Source organism: Manihot esculenta, chromosome 7, assembly GCF_001659605.2.
Source record: "Manihot esculenta cultivar AM560-2 chromosome 7, M.esculenta_v8, whole genome shotgun sequence".
NCBI classification, from domain to species: domain Eukaryota; kingdom Viridiplantae; phylum Streptophyta; class Magnoliopsida; order Malpighiales; family Euphorbiaceae; genus Manihot; species Manihot esculenta.
Window position 1 is genome coordinate 1,366,100 of NC_035167.2, and position 20,557 is coordinate 1,386,656.

At 31.7% G+C, this 20,557-nt stretch overlaps 1 protein-coding gene and 1 pseudogene across 1 annotated transcript; both read right to left on the reverse strand.

Annotated features, from left to right (window-relative positions):
• Positions 1-426: 426 nt before the first annotated feature.
• On the reverse strand, positions 427-3,369 carry LOC110608290 (beta-glucosidase 13). Its single transcript, XM_021747508.2, has 13 exons — positions 3,164-3,369; positions 2,963-3,032; positions 2,828-2,886; positions 2,663-2,738; positions 2,474-2,551; positions 2,282-2,369; positions 1,920-2,175; positions 1,711-1,826; positions 1,401-1,618; positions 1,272-1,306; positions 1,070-1,172; positions 866-974; positions 427-783 (listed from the first exon to the last, which is right to left on the reverse strand). The coding sequence occupies exons 1-13, from the start codon at positions 3,341-3,343 to the stop codon at positions 606-608; spliced, it is 1,566 nt and encodes a 521-aa protein (XP_021603200.1). The 5' UTR covers positions 3,344-3,369; the 3' UTR covers positions 427-605.
• A 15,401-nt stretch (positions 3,370-18,770) lies between these two features.
• LOC110619748 lies at positions 18,771-20,261 on the reverse strand (annotated as a pseudogene).
• Positions 20,262-20,557: the final 296 nt, after the last annotated feature.

Consider the following 20,557-nt stretch of genomic DNA (forward strand, 5'->3'; position numbering starts at 1 on the left):
AGTAAAATATGAAAAATGATAAGATTATGAGCTTATTAGAATGATTTAACAAATATTAAATTAAAATATTTACAATTAGATTTGTAAATTAATCTATTATAAAAAAAAAAATAATTAAATAGACGTGTTGCTGACCATTTTGCAAATTTAAAAAAGTATCTCTTGGCTTGTTTTGGCGTTCCTTGATGTAGTTTTCCTCTGCTGGAGAGTTATTTGGTCAATGTTCATTTTGGATTTTTCTTTCCATCCATGGTGGACAGATAAGCGACTGGACATCGCAATTATATATATATTTTTTAATATTCTGTAAGAAATTAAAATTATTGGATTTCCCTCTTCCATAAAAAAAGAAAAAAAAATTCACATCCTTCAAAAGGATGCCAAGTTTGACATTAACACAAATTTCAATTAGATCACAGCTCAAAAGGATAATATATAATATTTATTGAAAGATAGAACCAAAGAATTACAAGAAGGCATGCCTGGAATTCAAGGCATCACCAAAATTTTGTTACAAAGACATGCTATGTAATTAATTGAATTCCAAATTATAAAAAGAATAATGCAAAAAAAAAAATGTATAGTATCTCTAATCTCCAATGACTCTAGTTTGATGGATTGAGGAATTTCGTGAACCAAATAGCTGAGTCTTTAGCGATTCTTGTAAGATTATTTTTGTAATCAACATAGTACAGACCAAATCTTGAAGTGTAACCAATATTCCATTCGAAATTGTCTAAATATGACCAAGCAAAGTATCCCTTGACGTTAACATTGTAATCCCTACAAAAAGCGACGATTGTTAGAATTATTAATTAAGAATTATTGAAAACTTTTAGATTAAGATTTTGAATATCAAACTTACTTGAGAGATCCCAATGTATTCCAAATATGTTTTCGGTAATAGTCTATTCTGAATTCATCTTTAAGTGCTTCTTCAATGGATTGAGTTTCATCATTAAGATTGTCAACTCCTAAATTAATGTGAAAAAAACACAAAAATCAATGAAAAAATCATAATTAAGAAATCAATATTCTTACATAAGAAAGACATATATTAATTGCTTACCATTTTCAGTAATATAAATTACTGGATTGTTATATCTATCTTTTGTGTAGTTCAATAAATGGCGTATACCATTTGGATAAATATAAAACCAAGGTGAGTAAGCCTGCAAATTTCAATTTCTATGTTAATGATATATCCAAAAATAGATTATTCATATCTTAATTAATTTATTTTATATATATATTTTTTTTAATATACTAACCTGTGGACCAATGAGATTGCCATCATAATCATAAGCTGCATAGTAATAACAACATATATGTTCATTAGCTAAACATTCTATAACAAAAAAAAAATTAATAACTTACTAAAAAAATGATAGGTAACATACGAGTTTCAGTGAGGTTACTATCAGTTTTATATCTTATACGATCCGAATCAATTGAAGCATTTGGTTTCACATAATATGAAGTGTAGTATTGTAATCCAATAAAATCGTATGACCCTCTAAGCAATTGAGTTTCTTCATCAGAAAAGCTAATTAATTTATCTCCAACTAAATCTTGCACAGTTCTTGGATATCGACCGTAAGTTAAAGGATCCATCCACCTGAAAAATAAAAAATAAATACTCCTGTTAAATGAAGGCTTATGCATATGATAAAGCCTTAATTGATAGGTTAATTTGAAATAAAGACTCACAATCCAAACATAAAGTCCATGGCTGTTCTTGAAGCTTCTATATCAGAAATTCTATTGGAGAGAGGTTCAAACCAGAAGGAAAAGAGCGTTATTCCAATCTTGCCATTTTGAATTTTCTACAAAAGTCAACAAAATAATAAGCTCAAATCTATATATATGTTTGTTAAAGAAAAAAAATAATAACATGCATTATATATCTAGAAGTATACCTGGTAATTTTTTCTATATATATTTACGGCGGCAGAATGTGAAAGTAGCAAATTATGAGCAACTATATAAGGTTCAGTAGCTGAGTTTCCAGCACGACATTGATTATTCACCCAAGATGAGCATCGACCAGGAGCGAAAACTCCATCATCATAAGCAAATCCACTAAGAGCCCATGGTTCATTAAAAGTCATCCAATGCTTCACTCGATCACCGAATCTTTCAAAGAGAAGATCAGCATATTCACGATAATCTCTCCTGTATACAATTTATAATTATTCAACGACATGTATTTTTGCTTTAAAGAAAAAATAATTATTGAGTTAAAAGTTAAAAAATGTAATGTAAAAAACTATACACTTACACAATATTACGACTTAAAAACCCTCCATATTTATCCTCTAGAGCTTGAGGAGTATCCCAATGAAAAATAGTAACAAAAGGTTGTAGGCCTGAAATTTTTTTAAGATGAAAAAAAAATTAGATATTGTTTGATATAATTTCGTAACTTCTTCAAATGAACTATATTAAAACCTTTGAAAAAGAGAATTATCACCTTGTTTTATAGTTTCATTAATAACTCTATTGTAGAATTCAATCCCTTCCTCGTTTATCCCCTCCCGTCTCCTTCCACCTAAATATTAAAATTAAAAATAAAATAATTAATTAAAAAAATTATAAATATTTAATCTAACTAATATCTAACACAAGTTCGTAAATGATTAAATTTTGATAAATAACTTACTGGGTATAACTCTGGACCACGATATGGAAAATCTAAAAGCATTAAAACCCATATTCTTGACGTTTTGTATATCTTCCTGCAACATCAATTTTAATTTATTTTCTTATTTTATTTTATAGTTGACAATAAATATGAAATTTTAAAGGAAAAGAATGATTATTATACTTGATAGCGATGATAAAAATCAACTGCAATATCTCCATTGCTTTTATCCCTTATTCTCTCTGCAAAATTATATATAAATAATTAATATTTTATATATCAACATAATCTCAAAATACATAAATACACGAAAAATACCAGGATACTCATGCGTAAATGTGTCCCAGACACTAGGTCCTTTGCCTGATATATTTGCTGCCCCTTCGATCTAAATAACATAAAGCAAAGCTCAGAATAATTCTATCATAATAATTTTAGTTGGATAAGCATGAACATGAGATTGAGACTTATATTAGAAACATATGTTGAGAAATCAATGGAACATGTTTAAAATTATACCTGATAGGCAGAAGTGGCTGTTCCAAAAATGAAGTCATCCGGAAAATAACTACGATTAAAATTCTTTGGGATGTCATCAACATCATCTGCCATTGCTGGTTTTGTAAGAGCCAACAAGCTTATGAGGAAGAAGATGAGCATCCTTATGAGCTGAGGAGAGAGCTTAGAAGCTATAGCCATAACAATGATCGATATGATAATATGATTTCAAATGCTTGTGTGATTTTCAATTCTTGGCAATGCCTCCTTTATATAGAGGAGATGAGAGATGGCTGACGTGGTTATGTGCATGCATAGTTATCTTGGTCTGTTCTCATCGTCTCATCACTTTCCTAGGAGATTCTAGGAAATTTTCCTTAAACGGGAATTCCCACGAGATTAATTAATTGCCCACCTTTTCTATTAAAAAAAGAAAAATAAAATCTTTTGAAAGAAGCATTCTTATAGTTGAATTTTTTTTTTTTTTTTGGTAATTTTTCTATTAAAAAAAATTAATTACAAGGTTTAATAATATTATATATTTTTTTAGAAAATAAAAGAAATTCCACTGAAGGTTTAATGATGTTATTATTTTTTAGAAAATAATATTATATAATATTTTAGAAAATAAATTCCTTTAAACGTTAAAGGAATATAAATTTGAAGTTAAAATAATCGCCGATTTTATTTTATAGTACGTCTAATATTATTTTGACTTTTCAGATAATTCCCGTGCGACCAGGGCTTTGACTTTTGCACAAGCTGTAATTGTGGAATATGCTCCTGCATGTATTTGATTTCAACTCCAGCCAACTTTTATTAATTTGAAAGTGGGTAGTTGATTATTTTTTCCTATTTATCAGTGATTTTCTTTCACGTCCATAAATTACATCCTATTTTTTTTGTAAAAATATTTTCTAAAAAAAATTTATAAGCATTATGAAGAATGATAAAATACAAATATTTTTCTTAAATTAATCGATTTCAAAAAAATATTTATTAATTAAAAAAATTATTTTTATACCGTTTGAGCATTTATAAAATAAATATTTTTTTTTATATATGATGATCATCGGATCTAAGTGATAGAGATAGGTAACACTGTAATAGGGAGACCGTTAAATGTCAGTAATAAATTAAAAAAAATAAAAAAAAAATTTTTTCTCCATTTAAATTTAAACAACTACCGTAAATTTTATTTTTTAAATTTTCGAATATCAATATATATGTTTTTGTTCAAACTTTAACTTTTTATATTGTAATTAAATAATAAAAAAGAATTATTTTCTTAAAAAATAATTTACTACTATGATACATCGGATTAGGGTAAGAGACTTAGTAGATACATTGGATTATGTTAGGAGACTTATTATATACACAATCCTAATATGATCAAACCTTATCAAAATTTTCTTCTATTTGTGTTGTTTGAGCTGCTTTAGAAAATTAATAAAATAAAAAAAATTTCTGATTAAAAAAATTTGATCAAACCTTATCAAGTTTATTAATTAATTATAATAAGAATTTTATCAAATTTCATCGATTGCACACCACTAGATTAAGAGAAAGGAAATAAGGAGTCAAACCGGAATTATTTAGAACGTGGTCTTTCAATTAAGGACTGAAAATTATTTTAGAAAAAATTAGATAAAATTTTTAATTATATTAACTATATTTCATTGACACTTTCAACGGTATTAACGCCATTGTTTTTTATTATTTATTTTTTTTTGGGATAAGCATAAGCCCCAGTTTTGAAAATAGGAGTTGGTCACCCTGGAAAATTAAAGATTAGAGAAATGCTTAGTAATGAAATAACACGGGTAGGTATCATTGCCATTTATCTATAATTTTTTTTTATAAATTAATTACACGCGTCGTTTATTTTTTAAAAAATATTTTTCATGTGTTTTAATATTATATCAAGCAAAAACGATTTGAATGTGCTTTATAAATGAATTTTAAATAATTTATATAAATTCTTTCAATTTACCTTTTAAAAAAAAAAAGGATGGATGAGATCATGGAGTAAGCATACATGACATTAATTTTTCCTTAAAGGGTTGGTTGCTAAATAAGCACATGATTTCAAATAGGCAAAAGTCACTCATGGACTTTTCATCAAAGTCTAGAAAAAAATTAAAATTTTTTTCTACTCACCGACTAGTCTGGTGATGTGACACGATGAAAAACAACAGATCTAGTCATTTCGTCATCCTGTTTGAATGCTCGCAAAGAAAATTAAATGGTCGTCTGACGTAGGAAGGTGTTCTGACACTTCTATACGTATGGATCTGCGTAATAGAAATGGGTGGCACTGTTTATGCGAAATTAAATAACCGCCTAATGTGAAAAAGGATTATGATATTTCCATACGTACGAACTTATATAATAGATACATGTGACATTGTAGTAGAAAAATCGTTAGACATTACTAATAGATAAAAAAAAAAAAGAAATAAAAGGGAGAAGTACATTTCCCTTCATCTAAGTTTACATATACTAAATTTCATCTAAGTTTACACATACTAAATTTACACATACCGTAAATTCTCTAGATATCAAAACATCAACTTTATCTTTTAATTTCAAATAAATCTTTTTTGATAAAATATTTTTTCAATATTATAAATATTTTTACTATTTTTCAGTTGGAGAAAAAAATTAAAATAGTAAAATAAAATTTTATAATTATAAGAATACTGTGGGAGTCTTTGCATATAGATTATGTAGACGTCAAGGATTAGTTGGCCATAATCTAACGTTAGATTTCTCAATTCAAACTTTCCAGACTTATCTCTTATCTTTTAGAGTTTGAATTATTTGACCCATATTAAAAAAAATATTTTAATTATAAAAATTTCAAAACAAAATTTCCAAATTTACTTTATAAAAATATTTTATTACTTGAACGACCATCTCAGTCAAGACGTATTAGATAAAAATCAAACTATCCATTAGCTGTTTTTGATGGAAAATGTCGGGATCCAATTCATTTGGATGGAGGAGACATTTCCTGAGGCACGTGCTCTTCCGTTGGACCTAGACTTTTATTATAAAAGCAAATAATTAAATTACTAGGTTGTTATATTTGTTTAAATTAATTATTTAATATTTATTTATTAATCACAACGTATTTTCTAAAATTAAATATTTTAATTTTCTATCAACTAAAATATTTTAAATTTGTTTTAATATTAATTAAATAAATTAATAATATAAATATTCAAATCGCACATAAATTGACTAACATTTTAGTAAATAATAGGATTAAATAATTATTAATTATTTTATTTAAAATATTTTTATATAAGAATATCAATTCAATTCAATGAGAACGATCCCGAAATGGTACCTAATGTCCTTTTTTCTTTTTTATTTATTTATTTTTTTCTCCCTCAAATCATGTTACGATATTGGTTGTACGTAGAGGACAAAAATGGTAGGAAAAATATTTTTAAATTAATCAACAAGCTAATTTTAAATTAAAAAAAGTTTGTTGAAGTTCAAATCAAACATTCGAAGTACTATGTTCTACAAATACAGCTCCACTCTACAAGTCAAAGCTTTATAGTCATTCAAAAGAATTTTATTTTTTTTTCCATTTTCTTCTTTTTAATAGAAAAGGTGGCAGCCTCGTGGGAATTCCTTTTAAAAAAATTTTCCTAGAATCTCCTAGGAAACTCATAAGATAAGTCTCAAACTCATGTTCATATATACTGTCCAACTAAAATGATTAAGGTAGATAAACAACTAATGAATGAGTAGATTAATTCTGAGTATTTCTTTCTTGTATTCATATTGAAGGGCCCCAAATATATCAGGTAAAAAATTTAGTGTCCTGGTATCTTTATATGTTTGTGTGCTTTGAACTTATATATATAGTTAAACAAAATGTTACTGATAAAAAATTATTTAAATTCTATAAGGAGTTTTAATAATATCGTTTGACTAAAATGAAATTAAAAAAAAGATAGGTTAAAAAATGAAAAGTCTTATTGAAATTTATAAAAAATTGAAAAGTGAGTTTCTAATAGTTAAGAGAGATTATTTATAATAAAAACAAAACCTTAATATGCAAAATTATAAAAATATTTAAAATTGTTGGAAAGAATCCTCTGTCATGATTGTAAATCAATCAGTTGTTGGAAAGAATCCTCTGCCATGATTGTAAATCAATCAGTGATCCTCTGTCATGATTGTAAATCAGTCAGTGATCAAATCTTACCATATTTAACATAGCACGATTCTAGGACATAATTGAGGGTTCAATCAAAGGTCTAATTGTTCATATCATGTAATATATAAACTCTGTAACTTACTACACAAGAGGTAAGAAAATAAAAACAGTTTTCTTCCTATAATCTCAAGATGGTATCAAAGCAGGTTTCGGTCTAAAAATATAGCCATCCTGCAATAATCCTTTACCAGATACCCTTTCCAACTTCTTTCTCTCACCGAAACAACAATGGCCGACCTCCCCAGCCCGGTTGACCAATCCCAGACAATAATTGATCCAATAGCAGACCTGTCACAAAAACTACTCCAGTTAATTCAGAATAGCCAAGATGGAAATCAGAAATCAGTGAACCAATTCACTCTTAATTCAGCACAGCCACCGTCCGACATAAAATTGAATGATTCCAATTATGTTGTATGGGCAAAGATGATGGAGATGTTTATCACGGCACTACAAGGAGCCGCGAAAGGAGGAGGCACGGGTGTCCCTTATGATCGGAAAGGAGGTATTTTAGGGTTAGAAAGGAGGGCAAATGACCTTTCTACCCCTGTCTCTTTAAATAAATCTAAATGTGCCTCTGCTTGTTTTAATTCTAACAAGGTACAAAATACTAGTGGGTGGATATTTGATTCAGGAGCCACAGACACTATGACTAATGATTCTTCAGATTTTGTTGTGTCAGCCCCACCCTCAAAATCCAATATTCTAAACGCTACCGGTGGCTCTTTCCCGGTCATCGGTGGTGGTACCGTTTCTATAACCCCCACTTTAAATGTCTCCAACAGCCTCTATGTACCTTCCTTATCTTGCAAATTACTCTCTGTCAGTCAAATCACCAAACAGTTAAATTGCAGAGTACTCATGTATCCTCATTTTTGTGTTTTGCAGGATATTCATACGGGCACGGTACTGGGCCGTGGTACTGAGAAAGATGGACTGTACTATGTGGAGGAGATCTCAAGTACTGGGTTAGCTCATTTAGCTCAAGGGTCCTCAACCCGACAGTTATGGCTCTGGCACCGGCGCTACGGCCATCCCTCAAGTGATTATCTTCGTACTTTGTTTCCTGAGTTTAAATCCATTGACATTCCAGTTTGTTCTTCATGCGTGCTTGCTAAGAGTCATAAGAGTACTTATCATATATCCACAAATAAATCTGATACTCCCTTCTCAATAATACACTCTGATGTATGGGGGCCTGTCCCGGAAACTGTCTCCCCTGATTATAGATACTTTGTGACTTTTATTGATGATTGCACTCGTGTTACTTGGGTTTACCTGTTAAGACAAAAAAGTGAAGTGGCTGAGAAATTCTGTGATTTTTTCCGCATGATTAAAACCCAATTTCACAAGACCATTCAAGTCCTCCGATCTGACAATGGGGGGGAATTTGTCAATAACCATCTCCAAACCTTTTTCCGGGATAATGGGATCCTTCACCAAACTACTTGTCCTTATACACCACAGCAAAATGGGGTTGCTGAAAGGAAAAATCGACATATCCTTGAGACTGCCCGAGCCCTATTGTTTGAAGCCCAAGTTCCTCCTAAGTTTTGGTCTGAAGCAGTTGCCACATCCATTTACCTCATCAATCGACTTCCGTCTCGCGTCCTTAATTTCCAATCTCCCTTGCATACCTTGTCCTCTCATCACACCATCCCTTCCCTTCTCAACCTTCCACCTAAAATCTTTGGCTGTACAGTTTATGTTCACATTCCTAAAACACACCGCACTAAACTTGATCCATGTGCTCTTAAGTGTGTTTTCTTTGGTTATGGTGTCCATAAAAAGGGCTATCGGTGTTTTGACCCAATCTCTAAACAACTCTTCACTACCATGGACTGCACTTTTCTGGAAGAGGAATATTTTTTTCCCTCGCCAACTAGCAGTGAGGGGGAGACAACGGCACAATCACCACCACTGCCAAATTGGCTTAGTCAGGAGGGGCCAGAACTTAATCATTCTTCTCTTCCTGAGTCTACACCAGAACTGGGAGACACTGACCATCTAGTACAGTCCTCGGTCTCAACGTCACAACTAGAACCTGACACCGTAGAATATCCTGAGGAACACACAACTGAGGTATGTGAATCTGAACTTTCCCCTGGTTCTAATAACCTTACTACTGAACCCATTTCCCTTGAGGTTCCTGAAATAGGCCAATATGTCCTACCCCCTCGGAATAATAGAGGAATTCCACCCAGGAGATATGATCCAGAATTCGAGGCAGCCAGGTCCAGATACCCTGTGGCAAATGTTACCAGAGGAGAAAGACTATCACCTCAGTTGGTCAACCTACAGAAAAACATTTGCTCAGAATGGATACCAAAGGATGCCACAGAGGCCTAGAAGGACAAAAGATGGGTTGAGGCGATGGAGACCGAGATGGATGCCCTGGAGAAAAACAAGACCTGGGAAAAATGCTGGCTACCCAAGGGAAAACGACCAGTGGGATGCAAATGGGTGTTTACCATAAAGTATAAGTCAGACGGAACGGTGGACAGATATAAAGCTAGACTTGTAGCAAAAGGATATACTCAGACTTATGGAGTTGACTATTCTGAAACATTCTCTCCAGTAGCAAAAATTGATACAATACGGGTCCTATTCTCTCTAGCTGCAAACCTAGACTGGCCACTTCACCAATTTGATGTGAAAAATGCTTTCTTACATGGTGATCTGGAGGAGGAAGTATACATGGATGCTCCACCAGGGTTCATGAGTGGATATAGAAGGGGAGAAGTGTGTCGATTGAGGCGAGCCTTGTATGGGTTGAAACAGTCACCCAGAGCATGGTTTGGGAGATTTACTCAAGTAATGAAGAAAAATGGATATCGACAGAGTAACTCCGATCACACTCTATTCTTGAAGAGGCAAGGAAGAAAGATCACGTGTTTGATTATATACGTGGATGACATGATTATAACTGGAGACGATGTGGACGAAATCAAACAACTGAGGGACAACTTATTCCAAGAATTTGAGATGAAAGACCTGGGGATGCTAAAATATTTTCTTGGAATCGAAGTTCTCAGATCAAACCAGGGAATTCTAATATCACAGAGAAAGTACATTCTTGATCTGTTAACTGAAACAGGAATGATAGATTGCAAACCAATCGATACTCCGGTAATGATCAATCACGAGTTGAGCAAGGACTCAAAAGAAGGACCCACAGACAGGTGGAGGTACCAGAGACTGGTAGGAAAACTGATTTATTTATCACACACCAGACCAGACGTGGCATATGCTGTGAGTTTGGTAAGTCAGTTCATGCATGATCCAAAACAAGACCATATGGAGGCAGCATTAAGAATCGTTCGATATCTGAAAGGAACAGCTGGGATGGGCATGTTGTTCAAAAAGAATGGTCATTTCAGTATCAGTGGATATACGGACGCAAGTTGGGCAGGAGATCTCTCTGACAGACGATCTACTTCAGGATACTTTACCTTTGTCGGAGGAAATTTGGTAACGTGGAAAAGTAAGAAACAGAAGGTGGTGGCACTGTCAAGTGCTGAAGCAGAATTCAGGGGAATAGCAAAAGGAATGGCAGAACTCCTATGGATCAGAAAGTTGATGTTTGAGCTTGGATTCCCATCAAAGGATGCAGCTGAACTCCGTTGTGACAACAAGGCGGCAATAAGCATTTTTGAAAATCCAGTTCAGCATGATCGAACAAAACATGTTGAAATAGACCGACATTTCATCAAAGAAAAGTTAGACAGTGGTCTGATATCTTTACCGTTTGTTCGATCAGAGGATCAATGGGCAGACATCCTAACCAAAGCAGTGGCTGGACGAATATTCCATGAGGTTTTGGGCAAGTTGGGTATGCTAGATCCACATGAACCAACTTGAGGGGGAGTGTTGGAAAGAATCCTCTGTCATGATTGTAAATCAATCAGTTGTTGGAAAGAATCCTCTGCCATGATTGTAAATCAATCAGTGATCCTCTGTCATGATTGTAAATCAGTCAGTGATCAAATCTTACCATATTTAGCATAGCACGATTCTAGGACATAATTGAGGATTCAATCAAAGGTCTAATTGTTCATATCATGTAATATATAAACTCTGTAACTTACTATACAAGAGGTAAGAAAATAAAAACAGTTTTCTTCCTATAATTTCAAGAAAAATATCCAAAATAAATAAATAACAGATAAAATTAATTCTTAAACGATAAAATTTTCATATCGAATTTTGTGACAGATATGTGGCCCTCATCGCACTATTGAAAGTCATACGTCTCGAAATTTCATTTCTGAAAAGCTATCGTGGGTCTCAATCAGACGTCGACAATAAAAATTAAATCCGGTCTAAATTTACCGTAAAATTCAAGATTAGTTGCTCTTTAACATATATCTATAATACTCAAATTATTATATAATTTCACCATTAAAAGTTATATGAAAATGTAACTTCAATTATTTTAATTATGTTCATATATAGTTCAAACAATAGAGTAACCATATAAACTTGTTTTGATCAATCATTTTTCTTATATATACATTTGTGAAATTTTTACATTTAGAATATTCTCAATATACGATATTTTAATTTTATTATTTTTTTGTTCATTTTAAAAAAATATATTTTTTTTTCTGAAATATACGTATCTTGAATCCAAGAGTGCATTTTTGAGAATCTGATTCCATGAATTGTGATCCAAGTGAAAATTGTATTCAAAGTCAAAATTGTGAAAATTGTGAATCTGATTCCATATATATATAAATTGTGATATGCAGTTGTTTTTTTTTTTTTTTTTTTTTTTCTTCTGAAGTTTGCTTATTCGTTCACCATGGAAGAAGAGAAAAGTCCAAAATCACCATTGATCCATAATGTTCATGTATTGACCACTGACTCGTAATTTCCCCTTGTTTTAAGCCAGCAGGGAATGGCTTTTTTTTTTTTTTCCGAAAGGCATGGCTATTTCATTTGTGTATATAACAAATTTATAAATTTAAATATAAAATATTTAAATTTAATACTTGTCAACTTCACTCATAGTCTTACCCCTTCAACAACCATCTCAATTTGATAGATCACACTTCTCCAACGATCTAAGTATATGAAAGAATTGTTTTATACATTAAAAGAATTGTTTTCTAGGGTTGTGTTATTACTTGCTTACTAGAAGGTTCATGATTAAGTGATATCGACATCTCAGGATTGCACCATGGCGACCAATGATCTACGCCTCCAAAAGCTATTGAGAGGCGATGAGTTCTGTATCATCTCCTTCCTGCGAGTACTGCATTTTTGGTTGTTCTATAGCCTTTTCCTTTTGTGGTTTGCGCTGCTTTCATGGTTGTTTTACTCTGGTGGTCACCAACTTGTTTCTGATTATATTGTTGTGATGAGATTTGCTTTTGTGACATTTTGAACCCATGACTTCAAGGAGTGATCATTTATTTATCAATTAATTTTCAAACGAAGATGACAAAAATGTTTGAGCTGATAAAAAAATTTCAAATATTTTAATGTTTTAAAAAATATTATTATAAGATTGTGCAATAATAAATAATGGTTGATCATCTGAAATCAGAGAAAATAGAGTTTGGAGGTCTGTGTAAGCCTAATCTAAGGGGTCATGTATTTCCCTTTATTTCTTTTTTTTTCATTGTCCTTTAATGACATATACCCTTCATACTGCTATAGTGTTACATGTTTTTGTCACGCAGTGTACGTACGGACATATTTGCTTGCTTATTCTCGTCAAACAGCTATTTAATTTTCCTTCAACACGTATGCTGATAGAGTCGTGGCATAGTCGGGCCTGCTTTTCTACTCCCTGTCACATCTCTTCTCTGACAGATAAGTCTTGGGTCAGTCTGGCCCGCTTTAATTACAGGTTGTAATAAGTCGACCTATTTAATGGATTCTATCGAATTTTGAGCATTTTTTTTTTTCAAGATCCGATTTCAGTTGGGGATCCATAGATCCGCAAAGTTGCTTGTCCGTACATCATGGATGGAGAGAAAAATCGAAAATGGCCATTGACCAGTAATGTTCGATGTATTGACTAAAGAATTCTCCAGCAGAGGAAAACTACATCAAAGAACGCCAAAACAACAACTAATTTGTTAATTTGCAAAATGGTCAGCAACGTCTCTTTAATTATTTTATATAATAAATTTATAAATATTAATTTAATATTTCTGAAATTCAAGCTCAAACTCTTTTCCAACCAAAATCTCATTGTAAATTTGCTGTGACCCACCAAGCATCCAAACCAAAATCAACTTCGCCAACCGTGAATCATGTAAGAGAAAATTAATTAACAAATATAATATTAGAAAAAGCATTTATAAATAATATAAAATAGCATTAAGAAGAGAGTTTTCACAAATATTTACAAAGCTATTTTTAAAATTTAAATCTTTTATTTTTTACTATTTTTCCTTTATTATTTATTTTATTAACATTTTTAAAATTATTTTTTTGTCAAGGTGATGGCCACTAACAATCCTCCAAGAAATAATATAGATATCACTGGAAACTTTTAAGCCGCCAGCAACCTGCAAGGAATAATAGAAGATCCTCCCCTGGTCTGATTTGCTGTTTCTAAGGATTACAAATTCCTTAGCAGTGCTTCCATCCCCTTTCACTTCTGTTTGCTTGAACTCTGTTCACCTTTCTTCAGTTTATTTTACAAGTTCCTGCCACACAGTGGCCACCATCGTAAGCTGAATAGAAGATTTGCTTGAACTCTGTGTTCACCTTTCTTCAGTTTATTTTACAAGTTCCTGCCACACAGTGGCCACCATCGTAAGCTGAATAGAAGATTCAAATTGATCTGTGTCAAATTCCCGTAAAATTCAAAACTAATTGTTACGTGTTAAATTGGCACCAAGATGGTTGTGATGGAGAAATTACAGATGTAGACTGCACTTAAGACTTTGATCCAAAGAATATGCATAACGTCACTATTTATAAAACTCATTACAGAAAAACTTATTTTTCTATATTTTGTTCTATTTTGTTCTGAATTCAGAACAAAGAAATGATTATTAATTGTTTTATTCTGAATATTTTTTATATTTTCCTGGTGGAATTTAGAGCTCGGAAATGTGTAGGTTAGCAATAAACATGGCAGTTGCTCAATTGTGATGGCGGAGCTTTGGGGTTTGTTTATAGGCCTTCAGAAGGCTTGGAAAATTGGGTTTAATTCAATGACCAATCTCGAAATGCTGATGCTTCTGCTTTTCTTTCTTTTTTTTTTTTTCAATCAAAACAATGAGCTCAATTCAATGGACCAATCTCAACATGTTATTCAATTCCTACCTGACAAAAATGATTATTTAAAAGTTTGTTGAAGTTGAAATCAAACATATACAGCAGGAATACTATATTCCACAATCACAGCTTATATTGAAGTCCAATCTTTATAGTCATTCAAAAGAATTTTTTTTTTCTTTTAAAGCAGAAAAGTTGGACAACCTCATGCGAATTCCTTTTATTTTTATTTTATTTTAGCAAAATTTCCTAGGAAACATCATAAGACGACGAGATGACAATCATGCATGCACTTCACTATACGTTAGCCATCTCATGAACTCTATATAGTTAAGGTTATGCTTTTGAATGAATTTTTTGCATATTAATTTGGTTTTAATATTAAAAATTTTTATTTAGACTACATTAACATTTTTGTGCGTAAAATTTAAGGCGACCGAAATAAAATATTAAAAAATAGTGCAATAGTAAAAAAAAAAAAAAAGAAGAATATATTTGTGATATATAATTGATTATTCGTCCACCATTAATGGATAGAAAAAGCGAAAATGACCATTGACCAGCAATGTTCATGTTTTGACAAAGACTTCTCCAGTACTGCAAAACTCCACCAACAGAAAGGACAAAACTAGTCAAAACAACTGAAGCGCGTCAACAAAATTTATAAATTGACTTTTTTTATCAGTCAATAATCAATAATAATTTGTTTTATTTTTAAATAATTAGAAAAATAAATAAATAAATAATTCACATTGGTCGCATTTTTCATTTAATTTAAAATTTAAATGGTTAAGTGAAAAAATTTATTGTAGGAAAAAAAAAATTTTAATAAAGTGAAATGGGAAATAAAATTGTAGTACCTATTCTTATGTTTATTGATGATCGTCAGATTTCTCCTATTTTGAGTGAGGCTGGATTTTAGACAAGAATTCAAATTTAAAATCTATATAATCATTCTCAAGCAGATCGGTTCAATGTGGCGTGTCTCAGTCTGACCAAGCAAAGCAGGCCAGATCATTTTTACACATAGGTCCACCAAAAAATAGTCTAGTCCAATGATATAGTAAGAGGTAGGAGAACAGGCTCAGTCACCTCGCAGCCCAATTAGCATGTGCGCTAAAGAAAATTAAATGATCATCTGACAGAGAGAGATACACTGATATGTCCGTACGTACGGATCTGCGTGACAAAAACAAATAATACTGTAGCAGAATAACGGTTATGCGTCACTAGAAGAAAAAAAATATAAAGGGAAAGGACGTAATCTTCCTTTACCTAACTTACATACTAAAAAACTCTATTTTTTAAATTTCAGAGCATCACTTATGAACAAAATAATACTATGGAGAGAAATTTTATCTTGTGACTCTTGGGCTTCATTTCTTTCTCATTCTCATGTTTCTCTGCCTCTTTGTTTTGTGTAATTAATTTTGAAATAAAAAATTTAAATAAATTTTTATAAGATAATTTTTTTCGAAAGAAATAAAAATTTGTAAGTTAAATAAAATAATTTTTTTAAAATAATAAATTTATAAAAAAATTGAATTGAATTAAATGCTAATATTTTTTTATTCTAAACAAGAGGTAAAGCATTTGAATTATATATGCTTTTGAAATGAGTGCTCAACTGATCAATGCTTTTACCATCCTTGCACAATTTTTCCTTTATTTCGTCCATACCATTGAAATAATTAAATTCCATTTTTATATTGAATTGTTCTTTAAAATAAGCTTGACTTTGACCAAGCCAAATGCCACTTCCCCTTACTTTTTCTGGAGATTACCAGGGTAATGTATTTAGAAATCAAGATAATATATAATATTATATATATTAGTGTTGTTAATTAGTGTAAAATTATAATTAAAAAATTTTAATTAAAATTTATGCATATCAACGGTTGATACTCAACAAAAACTAACATTATTTATGAATTTAATTCATTTTAATGTAATTTATTATAAATAAATATATTTTTTTAAATAATTTCCACGCTTATAAGAAAAGATTGTCGCCTCCTCTTTAAAGACGGAAAAAAAAAATCATTTTATTTTCCTCCTCTTGAAAAAAAAAAAAGAAAAATTGAAGAAGAATCGCATTTTTCTCCTCCCTTTAAAGAGAAAAATCAAAGAAGAATCGAAGAAGAAAATGAAGAAAGAGAAGAAGGAGGAGGAAAAAGAGAAAGAGAGGAAGGGTTAATTTGATTTTTTACTATATTTTTAATAGTAAAAATTGACGGAATGACTATTTCGTTGACAGAGAGAAATAATAAGAATGTTTTAATAAATTTTTGAAAATATAGAAACTGATTAGTTAATAATGATAATATTCAGTGACTAAATTATAAATTTTTCTCAAAATAACTTCTGCTTCCATTCAAACGATCGTATGAAAATTAATTTTACTTTTATTTTCGATAACTGTACTTAGAGGTTGATTAATAATTAATTCAAAAAAATAAATTCTTTAATTCGATTCAATTAATATGAACTTTCATTTATGGAACTGAGCCAATAAATCTAATTTTCTAAATAAAAAATGATCCTATAATTTCATAATTATTTTTTTTTTCTTTAAAGTTTCCTTGCAATTCACTTTGTGGTCACGAATAAAAAAGAAAAGAGAAAGGAAATACTCCACTTTACAAATTGATCCTTTCCATCTTTGTTAGCTAGAGAATTAGCAGCTGAATTTGCTTTGTGAATGAACTCAATGTGAGGCCAGGTACACAGGCAGTTCACAATGGAGTTTATAATTGAAGGAGTTCTCCAAGGAGCAAAGTTGAGATCAGTAATCCATGACAAAGCAATCTTTGAATCTGATTCAATGAAATACTTTTGCAAGAAGAGGCAATGGGGAGGTCTTTGTAAATTTTCAAAGCTTTAGCTATAGCTTTCAGCTCTGCAAGGTTTGAAGCATTGCAACCAGCATTGGAAGACAAAAGACACAAGAAAATAGAAAATACCTTGCGAATTACTTAGAACACCACCAATGCCACTAGGTCCAGGTTTGCCTAATGATGAGTCATCCACATTGCATTTAATGGAGCGAAAATGGGGAGACTTCCAGAAAACAGCAGGGCATGTTTCTTCTGGTTGGACCAATCACGAATAGTGACAGAAGACGCCATAAGGTCTGAAGCAATAAAGGAAAGGAGGGATCAATAGCTTTTATCCATAAAGAGACTCTAAAAAGAATTAGGCTGCAAACTTCAAAGACTGAAGGGACTTTGGCATTGAACACACAATCATTTCCGAACATCCAAAGAGACCTATAGCAAAGAAGAGAGTGTTCCACCAACGAAGAAACTAATTCCAAACATCCCAAGTATGATATTTGATTTTGATCAATGGTAACAGCCCAGCCCAATCAATCCTAAGAATTCATTTGAATTTTTTTTTTTTTTGCAAAATGATTCTTTTCAAATGAAGTTTATATTATGAGGATATGGTAAGTGATTATTACCTTATAATATATACCTTGAGGCAGCCTATTCATAGGCAACAAATATAGTATTTTTCTTAAACTAGGATTCCTTGAATCCATTTTGGTCTTAGAAAATACCAGTTTATAAAGATTTATAAGTCGTGCCTGAGTTAGGAGTTAGGTCATACGTTCTAAATAGAATTAGATTTTATATGAGGTTACAGTCACCATGGAATATGACTATAATTCTTAATTGATTCTGTCATTAATCCGAAACATGGTTTGTATTTGATATCTTTCAAGTGTCTGCTCCAGTTACTAGTTTCTGAGTTCTAGGTAACTGTGCTGTGTAATTTGGAGAGGAATTATATCAATAAAATCACCCAGGTAAATTCAGAGAATTCAAGGAAGGTTGGCAACTTGAAAGATTTTGTTTTATCACATCAGTCTGTGCGACTTTGGTATCCTGAAATTAAATATATTCAACAACACCGAATTGTAATCAATTTGCTTGTGATTGGTGTTTCCCTTGTGGGAATGTAAGCTTGAAGAATCAATCTTGAACAAGCATTATTACCCTTTTGAGTTATGTGTTATCAATGTTTAAATTTCATCCTTCATAATGAAAGAAGTTGAAAAAATTGCAGAAAAATTAAGTTTTCATTGACAAGTTATTTACTTTGCAATTAGGGGCAATTCTTGAGTTGAATTGGAGCCTAATAGATCAAGAGTCAAGACACAAAGATATTTATTAAAATGCTAATCAGACTTTAAATACTTCAAAGAATAAAACTGCAAAAACAAAAACTAGTTAAATGCTCCAATAAACTTACGTACGCTGATGCTGCTGGTCCATACTAGCACAAGAAGATCATTGTTCTTGATCACTGAGTTGCTAGAATTTGTACAAGCAACCATTTGCCCATGCTTCTTCCTTTGATTCTCCACCTGCTTTATTAATTACCGTCTGCGAACTAGAACTAGAACTAGATGCATCCTCCTCAAAGATTTCTGTAGACTTATTCATCCATTAAAACCAGACTATCCACAAAAGTATCCAAATAAACGGAGTATGTTTTGGCCAAAATTCTAGTATCCGAGAGTTCTTCTGTGTTGGGATCATAGAAGAATAGCTTTCCGCCCATTGCCAATAGAACCTTCCCATTTTGCCTAAATGCAACTAACCTTGAAAACCAAACCAAATATGGAAAATTGAAAAGTTTGGTCCAAGATCCTGCAACACCATATTCTTTCATTATCCAGACTGACAACCTATGTTCTCCCCCATTCCTTTTATGAGAAGGAACCAGCAAAAGTGATCCATCAAAAACTGCAACATCCATAAAGCTATATTGGTTAACTAAACAATCTGGTACCTCTATTTCCCCCAAAACCTCTTCTCCCAAATCAAACAAAATAATCACCTCACCCCCATTCTGTGGCTTATGGGCAAGCCAATGACAAGCTCTATTCAGAAGAACAGCTTTTGAAAATGCTGTAGTGAAAAATTCCAGATCATGATGAACCATTCTCCAACCCCTACTTCTCAAACTGAAAATCTCAACCAGAGGCGGTCGAGTAAAGTCAAAATCATCATCGGCCAAATACACTAATTTCACCAACTTATAATCATCAGTTTTGGAATCAAAACCAAACCCAAGTGAGTGTGAGTGTATATAGGGAAACAGGAATTGGAACGATCTTTCTAACACTAGGATTCCATAAAGCAGCTCTATCAGTGTATAAGCCATTAACATTATCAGCTAGACAAAAAACCCCATTACAAGAACCCACTATATTAACATAATCATCGGCCTTGAATGGGCAATCCAGTACCCCAACTGGGTTTTCAGGTAAGCAATCGTCTGGATATAGAAAAAAACGCTCATCTGTTATGCGCGGTCCTTCGAGCTTATACCTGAGGAAAAGTAATTCACCGTTTCTTGCAGTCTCGAGGTGGAGAGCTATGAATGAAGGATCGCTGATTAAACAGTGCCAAGTTTTAGAAACGCACCTGAATCTGAGGAGCGATTTCGCTGGCAATCTTGAAAATATATCTGTAAGCAACTCTTGAGGAATATGATCAGACATTTTACTTTTCCTTCTTCGCATTTCCTCTCTCTGAGAGATATACAGGGCAAAATTGAGCTTCTTAGGGCAGAGGAAGTTGAATTTTTAGGAACTCTTGATTCTTTTTCAATTTTATCAGCAAATCAAGCTATACTTCCTTAGATATCAATACATTGCAATTTTTTATTTAATTAAAATAGAATTTATAAATTTTTTTTAATTTACTATATTTTAAATTATATTATCATCTTTTTGTAATTTATGAAGAATTAATTATTTTTAAAAAATTAAATATATTTAAATAAAAATACAATTATGAATGAAAATATTAATAAGGACAGAGTTTTCAGTTGAACTTGCCATCCTCTTGCCACTCTTGCAAATTCTCTAGGCTTTCCAAAAGATCCAAAGCTATCTTCCATGAGCTGGTTTTCATCAA

Coding starts and splice junctions, on each gene's coding strand:
- LOC110608290 (XM_021747508.2), bottom strand. CDS start 3,343: ATGGCTATAGCTTCTAAGCTCTCTCCTCAGCTCATAAGGATGCTCATC. Junction 1,307..1,400: donor TAGTAACCTCACTGAAACTC/GTATGTTACCTA, acceptor ATTACTATGCAG/CTTATGATTATGATGGCAAT. Junction 784..865: donor AATACATTGGGATCTCTCAA/GTAAGTTTGATA, acceptor CGCTTTTTGTAG/GGATTACAATGTTAACGTCA.